The sequence below is a fragment of the Pituophis catenifer genome, unplaced genomic scaffold (assembly GCF_029215685.1).
Source record: "Pituophis catenifer annectens isolate HBS135680 unplaced genomic scaffold, rPitCat1.0.hap2 SCAF_14, whole genome shotgun sequence".
NCBI classification, from domain to species: domain Eukaryota; kingdom Metazoa; phylum Chordata; class Lepidosauria; order Squamata; family Colubridae; genus Pituophis; species Pituophis catenifer.
Genome location: NW_027256894.1, coordinates 10778990 through 10793881, shown reverse-complemented (window position 1 = coordinate 10793881; position 14892 = coordinate 10778990). Strand labels below are relative to the sequence as shown.

At 40.1% G+C, this 14892-nt stretch overlaps 1 protein-coding gene across 1 annotated transcript; it reads left to right on the top strand.

Annotated features, from left to right (window-relative positions):
* The first annotated feature begins 5320 nt into the window (after positions 1-5320).
* Positions 5321-14212, top strand: SNRPA1 (small nuclear ribonucleoprotein polypeptide A'). Its single transcript, XM_070953339.1, is given in 10 exon segments — positions 5321-5446; positions 7309-7456; positions 7644-7722; positions 8873-8919; positions 9906-10008; positions 11218-11244; positions 11246-11298; positions 11728-11803; positions 13097-13190; positions 13877-14212. Coding segments are annotated over 10 exon segments (768 nt in total). The 5' UTR covers positions 5321-5364; the 3' UTR covers positions 13936-14212.
* The last annotated feature ends 680 nt before the right edge of the window (positions 14213-14892 follow it).

Here is a 14892-nt window from a genome sequence, read left to right as displayed (position 1 = left end):
TGCGTGTGTGATTGCAGAGTCCCAAAACTCCAGTAGGGAAATGACTAGATTAGTGATTATGAAGTTAATTTGCTCTGTGACTCATCACTGTAACAATTATAATAGGATGGCCTTAAAATGTTTTAATTCTTCAGTGTCCTCCAATTCCTGCCAGCAGGAACGTGGTAAGAAATGTCAGCACACAATAAGCAAATAACACAGGGGTAAAGTTTAAATGGGCCCTGTGTCTTTACCTCCTGAGTAAATCCTCGTGCCTAGCTCTAATGAATAAAGAAAGTGAACTGTATAATGGTTTCTCTACCAGAGCAATCCCAGACACCTCTGTTCAGAGTAGGCCCATTAAATTTAAAGGGACTTTCCGGTAACATGGATACAGCAGGGGTAAAATCTACTTATCTTCCCTACCAGTTCGGAAGTGCATGCGCCGCGCGCATCACATGCATGCACAGACTCTCTGCGCATGCGCAGAGGGTAAACAGGTTACTTCTTGGTTAAAACCAGGAAGTAACGATGGCCGGGAAGGTGGGCGGAGCCTTGTGCTACTGTCACTACCGGTTCTCCGAACCATCTGCCGCCATCGCTACCAATTTGCCCGAACCGGTCTAAACCGGTGGCATTTCACCCCTGGGATACAGACATTTTCCCCAGCCAGCGCAGATTTTCAAGTGGCCACAGTAGAGAATTAAACCCAGGTTTAATTTAGCCAAAGCATCAGCTGACCTCTCAAGCTATAAAATGACATTTAAACTCTCTGTCCGAAGACCTGGAAGCAAAACACCTGCTCTAAAATGGTGAGTCAAGCTGTGATAGTCAGCGAAAGGTGGTTTTGGAAAGAACGGATGAGCTCTTTCCCTGGGGGGACTCAGTGTGTTGTGGAAACTATGGCCTCTGGCTTAGCATAATGTTTAGTTTATAACAGTATGAAAAGTAAAGGATGGTTCAGTACATTCGGTGAACTTGCAAATTGCCTAATAGAATCTGGGCTATGTTGAATAATTGATGCCGCATGTTTTGGATTCTAAATCTCTGGCGTCCTTTGCATTTTTCAGCACTCTCCTGTTTGATTATGCTGTTGATGCTGCCAGTAGAAGGCAAATTGAAGACATCTCCCTGTTTACTCAAAAGTTAATGCTACATTCAATAGCACTTCCTCCTTGCTTTGTGCAGGTATTTTTCAACTTACAAGAGCTCATTTAGTGATCTTTTGAAGTTACAACAGCACTGAAAAATGTGGCTTATGACCAGAGGTGAAATCCAGCAGGTTCTGACAGGTTCTGGAGAGCCGGTAGCGGAAATTTTGAGTAGTTTGGAGAACCGGCAAATACCACCTCTGGCTGGCCCCAGAGTTGGGTGGGAATGGGGGTTTTGCAGTATCCTTCTCCTGGAGTGGGGTGGGAGTAGAGATTTTGCAGTATCCTTCCCCTGCCACGCCCACCAAGCCACGCCCACAGAACCGGTAGTAAAAAAATTTGAATTTCACCACAGCTTATGACCATTTTTCATCTTTGTGGCATCTCCATAATGATGTGATCAAAATTCAGCTGCTTGGCATCTAACTCGTATTTATGACCGTTGCAATATCCTGGGGTTACGTGATCAGTTTTTGCATCTTTCCGATGAGCAAAGTCACTGGGGAAGCCAGATTCGCTTAACAGCCATGTTTCTAATTTAATAACTGCAGTGCTTCGCTTAACAACTGTGGCAAGAAAAAGGCCATAAAATGGGATAAAACTCGCTTTACAAATGTCTCACTTAACAACAGAAATGTTGCTCAATTGTGGTCGTAGGTCAAGGACGAACTGTATAAGGATTGTCGTTAAATGTATTCATCGTGGCATGGAGATGGAAATTCAAGGCCAAGCTTGATTTAATTTGAGGGGATTTCAAAAAAGAGGAAAATAGCAGTGTTGGCAAAAATTGGTAGATGCCAGTGGAATAATCAATCTTTGGAAATGAGCCATGTCCCTAGCTTTCCATGAGTTAATCAAATATCATGTATTATATGGCTCCCGGATATTAGTTAGGCCTCCCCTTTTTAAAAGTTCCTATTGTATTGACTTTTCTCATGCATGGTTATTTATGAAATATGATATTATGAAAGTAGGAGTATAAATTTGTGTAATACATAAATAATACATAAATAAACCGGTTGATTGATAGAACTAAAGAACCTCTTTTTTTTTCTTTTCTTTTTTTTTAAATCAATTTTGGGTTGGGTATGGCACACAGGTTAGTGTTTTCATAATAATTTATTTCTTGGCCAAAGCTGACTCTTAGTCATCACCAAAATTTGTGTGGTTTTTTTTCGAGATTATCTATACATCTGCATCTGTTTATCTTATATCCACCTATCTATCATCTCCGGATGTGTAAAACATATTTCTTGTTACATATGCAGTTTCTGATGAAGTAGACACTTGGCATAAATTTGTCTGATGTTAGTATGCCACCTCGTGGTCTCCAGTGACAGGAACATAAGATTTAAAACCAGTTGTTGCAGTTCGAGAAGGTGCCCAAGGAAGGATAAAATATTAATTCTACTGACATATAGAATTTAAACACAACACACACACACACACACACACACACACACAGAGAGAGAGAGAGAGAGAGAGAGAGAGAGAGAGAGAGAGAGAGAATATTGCCCTAAGCCAGAAACAGTGGATGAACTTTCAACATTTGACAAACCTAAAAAAAGAACATTAGAAATGTCAGACCCATCCATTTTCCTCCAGTAGTAATGCAGTACATGTCTAAAATAAAAATCATTAACATTGCATACATACATACATACATACATACATAGAGAGAGAGAGCACCAGCAATAATGCCTGTTGTATGTCAGCAATATTTATATACAGTAACTTTTATCTTTTAAAAAATTATTTGGAGGGGGACATACAAACAGTGGGAAAGCAAAGACATTATACCATTACACAAAACACATTCCCAAGATTTCCCAACGATTGTTTGCATTTTATATTGGAATAACTTTAGTTATTTCTAAGTACGTTAAGACTCCTTTCACATTTATTTTGGGTTTTTTAAAAAAAAGCCTTCAAGATAACGTACTTCTGTTATTTGACAGTTCAATACCATATCAACCATTTCAGAAGATGGGATAGTAGGGGAAAAATCATTTTCCAGATGCTTTGGTTGTCCATTCCTATCGGACCTGTTTTCCCCCCTTAATTTTGCTATTTGAAAATGTAAATAAAATACAGTCGGATGCATTCATGTTTCAACTTCTTCTGCTTGATCTTCAAATTCATAGGCTACAACCAGTGGTGGGATTCAAATAATTTAACAACCGGTTCTCTGCCCTAATGATTTCTTCCAACAACCAGTTCACCAAACTGCTCAGAAAGTTAACAACCGGTTCTCCCGAAGTGGTGCGAACTGGCTGAATCCCACCACTGGCTACAACCCCAGTTACACAACCTTTGACATATGTCCCTATTAATCTTTAACATGGTATAATATGTCTTAGTAGTTAATGGTGCGCTGCTTGAACTATGCGCTTCTGGCTTGTTAAAATGTATTATCCTCATTGATGCATGCAGAAGGGCTATTTTGAGGACACTTCCCGGCTGATGGACAACCCATTATAAATAATTGCTAAGATATAAGCACCACCCCTGGCAATCTGTAATGGATGGTCAAAGCTGGGCTGAAGACATCAACATGCCACTCCAAAAGACAGAGAAGATGTGCATAGTAAATTTTACATGCCATGGCTTCTATCAATTTATGTGGGAATAAGTGGGATTTATCAAGTATCAGGCTTCTGATTCAGCAACCCAAAATGGAAGTAATTAACCCAGGGGTGAAATCTACTTACCTTCCTTACTGGTTTGAAAGTGCATGCGCCGCGCAGAGGGTAAAAAACACATTACTTCCTGGTTAAAACCAGTTAGTAACGACACCCGGGTGGGTGGGCGGAGCCTTGCACCACCATTGCTACCAGTTCTACGAACCACCTGCCACAATCGCTATCAGATTGCCCGATCCGGTCTGAACCAGGAGCATTTCATCCCTGAATTAACCCCAAGGAAAGTTACTTAGAGCTCTGGTTCCTAGTAAGATTTATTAAGAAAGTTAAAGTAACAAACCCAGGATTTCCAGCAAGGATACTACTCTCTAATGGGAAGCCTACATTTAGGTAAAATAGGGCAGGGTGTTTCAGTTTCCTTAGCTCTATATAGGAAGGAAGGAAGGAAGGAAGGAAGGAAGGAAGGAAGGAAGGAAGGAAGGAAGGAAGGAAGGAAGGAACCAGTAGCAAAGGTAAATGAAACCCACCACTGATAAAAGTCCTGTAAATAAATAGGGTCTTTAGCATGTTGGATGAACCTGCCATGATGTAGCGCATTCCATTAAATCTGTGTTTCTTAGATGTTTTGCTCTCAGGATCCCTTCTCACTTTTGAAAACTATGGAGTACTCTAAAAGAGCTTTTGTTTGCATAGTTTTTATTTATCGATATTTACTGTGTGAAAAATTAAAATGGATGCATTTGTAGAATATTTATTTATTGAATTGTGTAAAAACAATGTTAAATTCAATATTAATACCAGTAAAATATTTTTCATGAGGAACCCTCCTTTTTTTTTGGCTAATGAAAAATAATGAGAAATGTGATATTGATTTTAAATGTTTGCAAGTATCTTGATTCGGAGCTGCCAATCAGTGGCTAATTTAAATGTTTTAAGTAAATTTTAATGGTTTAATGGCTTGTTTGCTTTGTTTTAATTGTTGTGAGCCGCCCCGAGTCCATTGGAGATAGGGCGGCATACAAGTTCCATTAATTAAATTAATTCAATTAAATAACATTTTCAATATTTGGCATTAAATCATTTTAATGTTGCAGACCTCCAAGAGGGTCTTGAAGGGGTCATTGTTGAAACACTCATTAACAGTTTAACAGTAACAGAGTTGGAAAGTACTAGGGATTAAATCCTAATTGGTCTCATTAAGGCATCTTCTCTGAACAGAGCCATGGTGCTTTATCACCTATGGATGTCTGTTATATTTATATGTTATACTTATATTTGTATTTATTTATTAACTTTTATATTTATTTAACATTGATTGGAAGGGGTCAGAGCATTTGACCTGTAACTCAAAGGCAACTCCAAGCCCCGCCACCTTGAAAAGAGGCGGGCCTTCCACGCTGATAGCGTCAGCGTTACCATGGCGACGGAGCAATCCTTGCGCAAAAGCCTTTGGCGCTCGATTGCTCGGCTTTCGGCTTGCTCGGCAGTTCAGCTCCGCGGACTGCGTCAAGGGCGGCCGCGACGCATGCGCACTCCATTCAAGCTCTTTTGGCGGCGGTGCGTTCTTCGCGGAGGCAGCCGAAGAGGGGAAGATGGTGAAGCTGACGGCGGAGCTCATAGAGCAGGCGGCGCAGTACACCAGCGCCGTGCGAGACCGGGAGCTCGACCTCCGGGGTGAGAGGAGCCGCCTTGGGGGTTCTGCCTACCCGGGCCGAGGTTGATTCTGTTCGACATAGTAGGCCCGGGCTCCTAAGCGCCCTGTAGCAAAGCGTTTTCCGAACGGGATGGTGGCCCGCGAGGGACTCTTTACTAAAAGGCGTTTGTGGACCGTTAGGGAATAGGGGAGGCTATATGGCTTTACTCTGTGCGCGTTTTCAGGTTCCCCAGGATAATCCCAGGACTGGTGTCGGGAATGGCTCCACTTCCGGTCCTCTGCCCCCATCTTTACACCCAAACCTGTCTCTCACTGTCTGTTCCAGTTTGGTGTGACCTGCAAGGATCTGGCATGGCTACTTGGGCGGCAGCAGCAGCAGCAGCCTTGATTCTGATGCACGAACAGGCAAAAGAGCAGGCTTGGGTCTTCAGGATTGGGTCCCAAAGAGAGGGCTTGACCCTTCTGTTCTTGGAGAGAGAGAGAATTTAGATAGATGGGTAGATATAGAATTTAGATAGGTAGGAATAGATAGGTAGGTAGGTAGGTAGGTAGGACAGGAAGATACAGAGTTTAGGTAGGTAGAGATGGATGGATGGATGGATGGATAGATATAGAATTTAGACAGATAGATAGGAAGGTATAGAGGGTAGGTAGGTAGGTAGGTAGAGATAGATAGAATTTAGACAGGTAGGTAGATATAGAGTTTAGATAGGTAGGTAGGTAGGTAGAGGATAGATAGATAGATAGAGAGAGAGAGAGAGAGAGAGAGAGAGATAGATAGAATTTAGACAGATAGGTAGATATAGAATTTAGATAGGTAGAGATAGATAGGTACGTAGGTAAGTAGAGGATAGATAGATGATAGATAGATAGATAGATAGATAGATAGATAGATAGATAGATGATAGATAGATGATAGATAGATATAGAATTTAGACAGATGGGTAGATATAGAGTTTAGGTAGGTAGAGATAGGGATGGATGGATGATGGATGGATGGATAGATAGAGAATAGACAGATAGGTAGATATAGAGTTTAGGTAGGTAGGTAGAGATAGATAGATGATAGATAGATAGATAGATAGATAGATAGATAGATAGATAGATAGATAGATATAGAATTAAGATAGATAGGTATTCATTCATTTATAGAATTTATATAGCTGCCCCATGATTCTAGATAGTTTACAAAAAAATAAAGCACTGATGACAGTTATCTAGTTTCAGTAGTGAAGCATCTGCAAGAAAACAACCAAGCTCAGGGAGAACCACTCCTTATCTTGCCTTAAGCTCTGGATCATTCTGGAAGCATTCAGGGGTCCCAACCTGTTCTTAGTGAGCGGTTTTTGTGTGTGCTTTTTCTTCAGCAGTTATATAAAAAGCAATTTGGTTTATTGTTGCTGATTGAGTCACTTTGCAACGATCTAAGTCAGGGGTCGCCAAACTTGGCAACTTTTAAGACTTGTTTTGCTGGCTGAGGAACTCTGGGAGTTGAAGTCCACAAGTCTTCAGCTGCCAAGTTTGGAGACCCCGATCTAAGTTAATCGAAGCCTAGGAGCTTGCAAGTAAATAAAACCTCCCAGATCTTTTGTATTTGTTAAGATGTGTGGTTTTCTTTTGTTATACATATTGACAGTGGTGTTTTTCAATAGGTAGGTCTGTAAAGTTATAGAACGCTGTTTCAAATGTTTCCTTTTATCAGAGCTTGCTGGCATTCACTCTGGCAGACTCCCATCTTCTCTTGAATGTACTCCATTTTGCCAGGTCTTGTCAGATTTGTTATAAGAAGTGCAGCAATGATAATTTGCTGTTAAATGTTATCAGATGCATATTCAGAATGTGTATTTTTTATGTTATTATATTGTTCTGTTTTTTTTATCAGGATACAAGATTCCTGTAATTGAGAATTTGGGTGCCACATTGGACCAGTTTGATACTATTGATTTCTCTGACAATGAGATCCGGAAGTTGGATGGCTTTCCGCTGCTGAGAAGATTGAAAACATTGCTGATGAATAACAATAGATTAAGGTGAGTTTGTTTTCAGCCACAATTTTGAGATTAAATGGAAATTCTAGATTGATCTTTATTTCTATTGCATGCCTTCATGCAAATATGAAAGCAAATGATGCTTGGTAAAGAAATAATCTTCTACCAGATTTAATTTATTAGTTTTTCTCTTTAACCTCTCCTTTTCTTTTTCTTTTTTTTCCTTCAGCCGAATAGGTGAAGGACTTGAACAGTCTTTGCCAAATCTCACTGAACTCATCCTTATCAACAATAACATTGTGGAATTGGTAAGTCAAATAAAGGAAATAAGTTTCGCTTTGTGAGTACTAGGGTGACCTAGAGTTTGAGATTTATGTTCAGTTTTCTTCTCGGTACAGAAACATTCTTAAAAATTGTGAACGCTTTAGTTGGGCATGCATAAAACCGGGGGAATCTGTACGGTAGTTTCTAGATGAATATCTGCATCATACTAAGCCAAGCCATTAACTATAGATTGCAAGAATAATTGGCTGGATTTATAAATCACTTTAAGCCAAAACCAAAATACAACCTTTTTTGACACCATCTAAACTGAATTACATGGCTAAATGTCCTAATGGTTTTCTTTCTCTCTCTTTTGTTCTAATCTCAAGTCCATGGGCGCTGCTTATTTACGTATGACTTTTTCTAATAAAGGGAGAAAGAGGATGCTTTTTATGTTTAATTTTTCTTAGTTTTAGTATTATATCGTTGGTTTAAATAGGCTTATATATGTGACATTAATATAAACAGCAAAAGACAGAAATTCTCAGGGAAGCAGGATTGATGAAAGCAATTTCAGTGCTCACGGTCAAAGGTTGCAGTATTCCCCTCTTGTGGAAACTGAAAGAGAGATCTTAGTCTCTAAATGCAGTTTGACAAAAACACAGGTAAACAGCGCCGTCTTGGGTTTCTGCAATTTCAATCCATGTGTGTGTTGTGAATGGCTTATGCCAATCTGCAGAACCTTATTGACCTTATAATGCATAAACCTGGGAAGCTTTTCCTTATGTAATCTCCAAAAGGTCATTGGTTTCGTCCTTCCAGAAGAAAAAGTTAACGCCTTTCTCTAGTTCCGAAGGAATTCTGTGCATCAAAGAGGCCAGGTGTTTGCAGCCTGGGCATTTTAAACTGTACAGGTCAGAAAGCTTCACATAAACCTTGCTTCATGTTATGAAGCTTTCTGAACTGTACAGTTTAAAATGCCCAGGCTGCAAACATCAGGCCTGCTTGATGCACAACATTCTTTCTGAACTAGAGTGTGAATTGACATCGTGAATACTATTCCTAAACTTTTTAAGACTGAATTGCATACATGCTTGTTCTGTACTAAATCTTGCACTTCCTGAAGGAAACAGTGCACAATGTACATAACGTGGTGTAAAATTAACCAAATGTTTTATGTTGTACCTTTCTTAGGGTGATCTTGATCCTTTGGCAACTATCAAATCCCTAACTTATCTGAGGTACAAAATCTTTATTTTTAAACAACAGTTTCTGATTGTTGAAAAAAGTGAGGACACTGCTACTGTCACTTAAAAGCAAATTTATATATTCACTTAACAGATCTATATTCCACTTTATTTTGTACAACGAAAGGTAGCATTCATAACCCCTCCTATTTTCTTTGTAACCACTTCTTCTCTGTAGGAAAGATTGGGCTAAGACAGGAGTGTCAAACTTGCACTGTCACGGCATTGTCACGTGACATATCGTGAGTTTTTCCCCTTTGCTAAACCAGGCATGTCCAGCGCATGACACATCCGGCCCACGGGCCACAAGTTTGATAGCCCTGGGCTAAGAGAAAAGGACTCATCTATCATAAAAGCCAGCTGGCTTTTTTCTAGCATAAAAGCCAGCTGGGTAGCATTGGATCAGTCCTTTTCTCAATAAAGACTATGATCATACACGGTGAAGAAAATGCAGAAAAATTCACACAGTTGTCACTTGTTCAGTTTTTTTTAGATTTAAGTGGGTTTGCAGTGACCATGAGAGGACAGAATGTAATTTACCAGTATTAGAACGAGGCATTTTGACCTTGGAATGATTTATAATACGTATAATACATAATGTTAATCAATTCATATAGGTTAAACTTCTTGGTATGTATTTGAAAAACCATTTTATACGTAGTGTTGACAAAACATAAGAATTCTTCGTTGATATAACAGCAGGTTCTTTTGCACGTGTTAATTTAGAACAAACCTGAGGATTTTTAAAATCTGCAATTACTCATTAATTGGTTGGTGTTGCAAATTGGTATTCTTATCCTACCAAAAGAAGTGTTGTTGCTTTTTCTTTTGGTAATTCGTTTATTGTAATTATTCAAATGTACATTCCTCTGTTCTCTGGTTTCACATTTTATCTTGTATGTTTCTCTTATGAGTTCCTGTGTTCAAATGGTCTGAACGCATTTTTTTTAAAAGATTATGTGAATGTCTTCCCTTTGCAGCGTTTTGAGAAATCCTGTAACAAATAAGAAGCATTATAGGCTATATATCATTCATAAGGTTCCACAGGTCAGAGTGCTGGATTTCCAAAAAGTGAAATTAAAAGTAAGTCGTCTGACACTTTTCTTTTGAAGTACTGTTTCCTGACAAGTATATTCAGTTACATAGTTTTGAGTTTTTCTCTCTAACCTACAGTAATTTTCTGGGTTAGCATTTTGATTATGGATCGATTTTTTGCAACTGTAATTTGAAATGCAGTCTTGTGGTGCGCTTATGGAAACATACCATAAATGCAGTAATAAGGCTGGGAGTTTTAAAATGTATACTTGGGTTCTGAATTTAAAAATTAAGATAAAATTAGGAATTCTGGTATTGTGTGCGACCATCATATGACAGACTGAATGAAAATTCAGAATTCATTTAAAAAATGTTTTCTGTTCTTTTAAATGACCACATTTGGAGCAATTCGTACGTACTTGGTTATTCACTTCTTAGATGGTCGGAGAAAGAAAGTCACTCTCAAGAGCAGCATCTAAGCTAAATGAAATTTCCCATTATGACACAGCAGTTCATATGTCACCTCTGACAGAAGCACATCCCTTTTTAAAATAGAAACATCCAACAAAGTGTGCAACTTTGGGGGAAGAATTGCAAGTTGAAATGAGTAAGGCCAACGTGTGCACACATTTCCTGTATTTTTCGGAGTATAAGATGCTCTGGACTATAAGATGCACCTACCTTTTTTGGTGAGGAAAACAAGAAAAAGAAATCTGTCTCTGCCTCCCAGCAGTTTTGCCTCGTTGCAGCAAACAGCAAATAGCCTGCTTTGCTTTCCTTTTCGTTTTCAGCATAGCTTGATTAGCACAAGAAAAAAAAAATCTGCTCCCAGCAATTTACCTCCTTGCAGCAAGCAGCAGAGCCCTGCGCAAAACAGCTGAGAGCAAAACAGCTGAGCGTCGGGAGGCCGATCCAATCAACTTGTGCTAATTAGGCTGTGCTGAAGCTGAAAGGAGCTGTTTCTTCTTGCTGTTTGCTGCAAGGAGGTAACTGCTGCGAGGCAGAGGCCAAAGGGTGGAGGCCAGTGGGGTGGGCGGGACTACATTCTGTATATAAGATGCACCTAAATTTTCACCCCTTTTTAGGGGCGAAAAAGGTGTGTCTTATACTCCGAAAAATATGGTGTGTGTGTGTGTAGATATATATGTAAGTTATTACCTCACCCTACAAATTGCTTTGGGGAAAAACCATGCACAGTAGGCTTGTTTCTGTTGATGTTGCATTAACTTTGTGTGTGTGTGTGTGGTGTTGCTGTAGGAGCGTCAGGAGGCAGAGAAAATGTTCAAAGGGCAAGCAGGGTGCACAGCTTGCAAAGGATATTGCCAGGAGAGCCAAAACGTAAGATACGGATAACCACTTTAAACTCTTCAGAAACACCACAGGCAAATGGAAAAATAAGAAAAATAAATAAAGAAGAAGAAGCAGTAGCTGTCACTAATTAGCAGTGCATTGCTTCATATACTTTAGAAGAAACAATATGATTTTTTATTTTTTTTGTCACCAATCTGGTGCTTCAAAATTCAAATCGGCAGCTTAACCTTCGCGCAGCATTTACAATTTTGCTTGGGACTGTTAAAATGGGCGGGTTTAGGGAATGCTTTCCTGCTGGTGTTTCTGAAAGAGCTATTCTTTGATTATATCAGTTTGTTAACAAAGATAAGATACTACACTTGATTGAAATCTGGGCTTCCCTGAGCTTCTCTTGGGAAGTTCGAGAAGCATGTGAAGAAGACCTTTTAAAATTGAACCGTACCTTCCTTCCTTCAGTTTTAACCCAGGTGCTGGTTTGCCTACTGACAAAAAGAAGGCTGGGCCCTCCCCTGGAGATGTAGAGGCTATAAAGGTAATATTTTTCAGACCCCATAAAAGGAGCAGTTCAATCAAGAAACTCACTGGTCACTGGTCAAATCTAGCCAAAGATTTGATAATGGAAGCACATCATCATCTTCTTTTAATGACCTCATAATTCCTTGCGGAGTGGAGTCTGGGCAACTGAATGGAGCTGAGTGTTTACTGGCTGGATGTCCTTCCTGTCGCCAATGCGGAGTTTTGTTCAGCAGATATATTCTCATTGTGCCCAGAGAGAGAGAAAAAAAAATTATCTGCCTCTATCTAGGATCGAACTCGCAGCCTCCTGATTATTATTATTATTATTTATTCAATTTATATACCGCCCTTCTCCTATTGGACTCAGGGCGGTGCACAGCCAAGGATAAAAAACATACCAATACAAAATTTAAAATCAATTGAAAGAATTATACAGCTTTGGCCCACAATTTAAAACAATCCAATTAAAACCCAATTTACACTTAAAAAGCTAAAAAGAGCTAAAAACTGTGTGTGTGTGTGTGTGTGTGTGTGTGTGTGTGTGTGTGTTTCATACCAGTCCTGCTTGATGGAAAAGAAAAGTTTTTAGGGCATGGCGAAAGGCCCGGAGATCTGGTATCCTTCGTATCTCCGGGGGCAAATCGTTCCAGAGGGCAGGTGCTGCCACAGAGAAGGCCCTCCCCCTGGGGGTCGCCAGCCGACATTGCCTGGCTGACGGCACCCTGAGGAGTCCCTCTCTGTGGGAGCGTACTGGTCGGTGGGAGGCCATTGGCGGCAGAAGGCGGTCCTGCAAATACCCAGGTCCTATGCCATGGAGCGCTTTAAAGGTGGTGACCAACACCTTGAAGCGCACCCGGAAGACCACTGGAAGTCAATGCAGCTCACGCAGGAGAGGCATCACATGGGAGCGCCCTCTTGCTCCCATAATCCCCCGCGCGGCCGCATTCTGCACCAGTTGGAGCCTCCGGGTTCTCCTTAAGGGGAGTCCCATGTAGAGAGCATTGCAGCATTGCAGTAGATTGTGAGGAGAGAGCTCCACCTCTAGGCCGCTGGGCCACTCCTTGATACAGAAGTATAGGCTGCTGTTAATTCCCAGAACTCTGTTTGTTTGCAGTTGTGTAAGCTTGCTTTTGCTACCGTCGTGAATTGTATAGCTTTCTCTTTAGTTTTGCAGCTGACAAGTACAGATGACTTAAAAATTTCATAGCTATGTTGTTACTGAAAATATTATCCTTTGAGCAAATTATTTGAATATTCATTAGCCGTTTAAGTTAATTTACAAGACTGACTTTGGATGTTTCTTTTCAAGAACGCCATTGCAAACGCCTCAACTCTAGCTGAAGTGGAGAGGCTGAAAGGTTTGCTGCAGGCTGGTCAAATACCTGGCAGGGATCGGAAAACTGGTAAGGAATAATCAGTCTTCTAACATTTAGAAAGCATAGCTGACAAGTTTTCTTTGAAAGAGCAGAGAAGGAGGGGTTTTTTTACTGTTTCTAGAGCAATTTAGGGTAATTGTGTAGATAGAATGGAACATTTCAAGGGTGAGGTATTTAAATTGCCACCTTATGGAGAATATATTGTTTGAAATACAAAGACAACACAGAATTACATATATTTTTTTGGCTACAGAATGTGGCCATATATCCTTACTTGCAATTGGAGAGAGCAAAGGCCAGAACTTCTAAGAAAGTTGAAGAAAGTTGCTAAATTAGTATGAGCTTAAATCTTTCCAAATGGAAAAAAAAAAAAAAATCTGACTCAGTACAACTGTTCCTTTGGTAAGAATTTAAAGAGCCTCGGTGGCGCAGTGGTAAGAGTGCAGTACTGCAGGCTACTTCTGCTGACTGCTGGCTGCCTGCAATTTGACAGTTCGAATTTCATCAGGCTCAAGGTTGACTCAGCCTCCCATCCTTCTGAAGTGGGTAAAATGACTACCCAGATCTTGGGGGCCATATGCTGACTCTGTAAACCGCTTAGAGAGGGCTGTAAAAGCACTGTGAAGCGGTATATAAGTCTAAGTGCTATTGCTATTGATCTTTCATGTCTGTTTGACAGAAATAAATTGTATTTGTATTTTTATGTTAATTAGGTCCTTCAGATGAGGCTGGGGAAGAGATGGAGGAAGATACAGTTGCCAATGGGTCTTAATACTTTTTTTTTTTTTACATCTTGGATAATCTACAATGTACTATTGTTTGACTTTTTTCCTTCTGGATAATGTTTTTTGTTGTGTTAAGAAGCAACTATGAAAATATGCAAATTGTAGTTTGTAAATTTTATACTGTACATTTGCAGTTAAATAAAGCTGCCTTTTTTTGAAATGGATCACACCATGGTGTGAACTTCTTACCATGTTTAAACTATGTTCAACTGGATTAACAGCATAATAAAGTAGTAGTACTAGAACTGCTGGTGAAATGGTGAATGGACTTGTTTTACTTTTTCCTGATTTTTTTTTTAAATTGTTATATGGCTCGTGATAAACCAAATAAGGTATATATGTTTGGATTTGTTTGTCAGTGGTGTTATGAAAATGTTCTGCCCCAGCTACGGACCCCAAAGAACGCAGCACACACAAAGTCTGTACAACCCTTAGTTTACTAAATTAAATCAGTCTTTTTCAAACAAAGGCTGTTAATTAACTTTCTTAACAGCCTACAAGAATCCAAAGAATAAATAATCGTAATCTTACTATGATTGGCAGAAAGCCCAGAAGCAATTTGCAGGAAGCTGATAAGAGAACTAAGATCAGGACACGAGAGTGAACGAAGTTGTTCCCTGCAAATTGCCTCAGTCGTAGTCCTTCCTTAAATAGGCTAAGGGAGTGGCCAATTAGCCCCAAGCCTTACTCTCGAGGAGACCTCCTCCTGAGGAGCCACTCCTGCCTTTTGGCAGCTCTGCGCGCCCGTGCATCGAGAAGAAGCTCATCCTCTTCTTCCTCTTCACTTATAGGAGCTTCTGGAGGTTCTGAAGGCCCTGGCTGAATCCCCGCCTCTGGCACCACATCTTCTCCAGCCTCCTCATTGTCTGACTGGGGTGCCAAACTTTTGATCGGGTTCTTGTGACAATAGCTAATTGGTGGCGCACCCAGGAAAGAACTGAAAT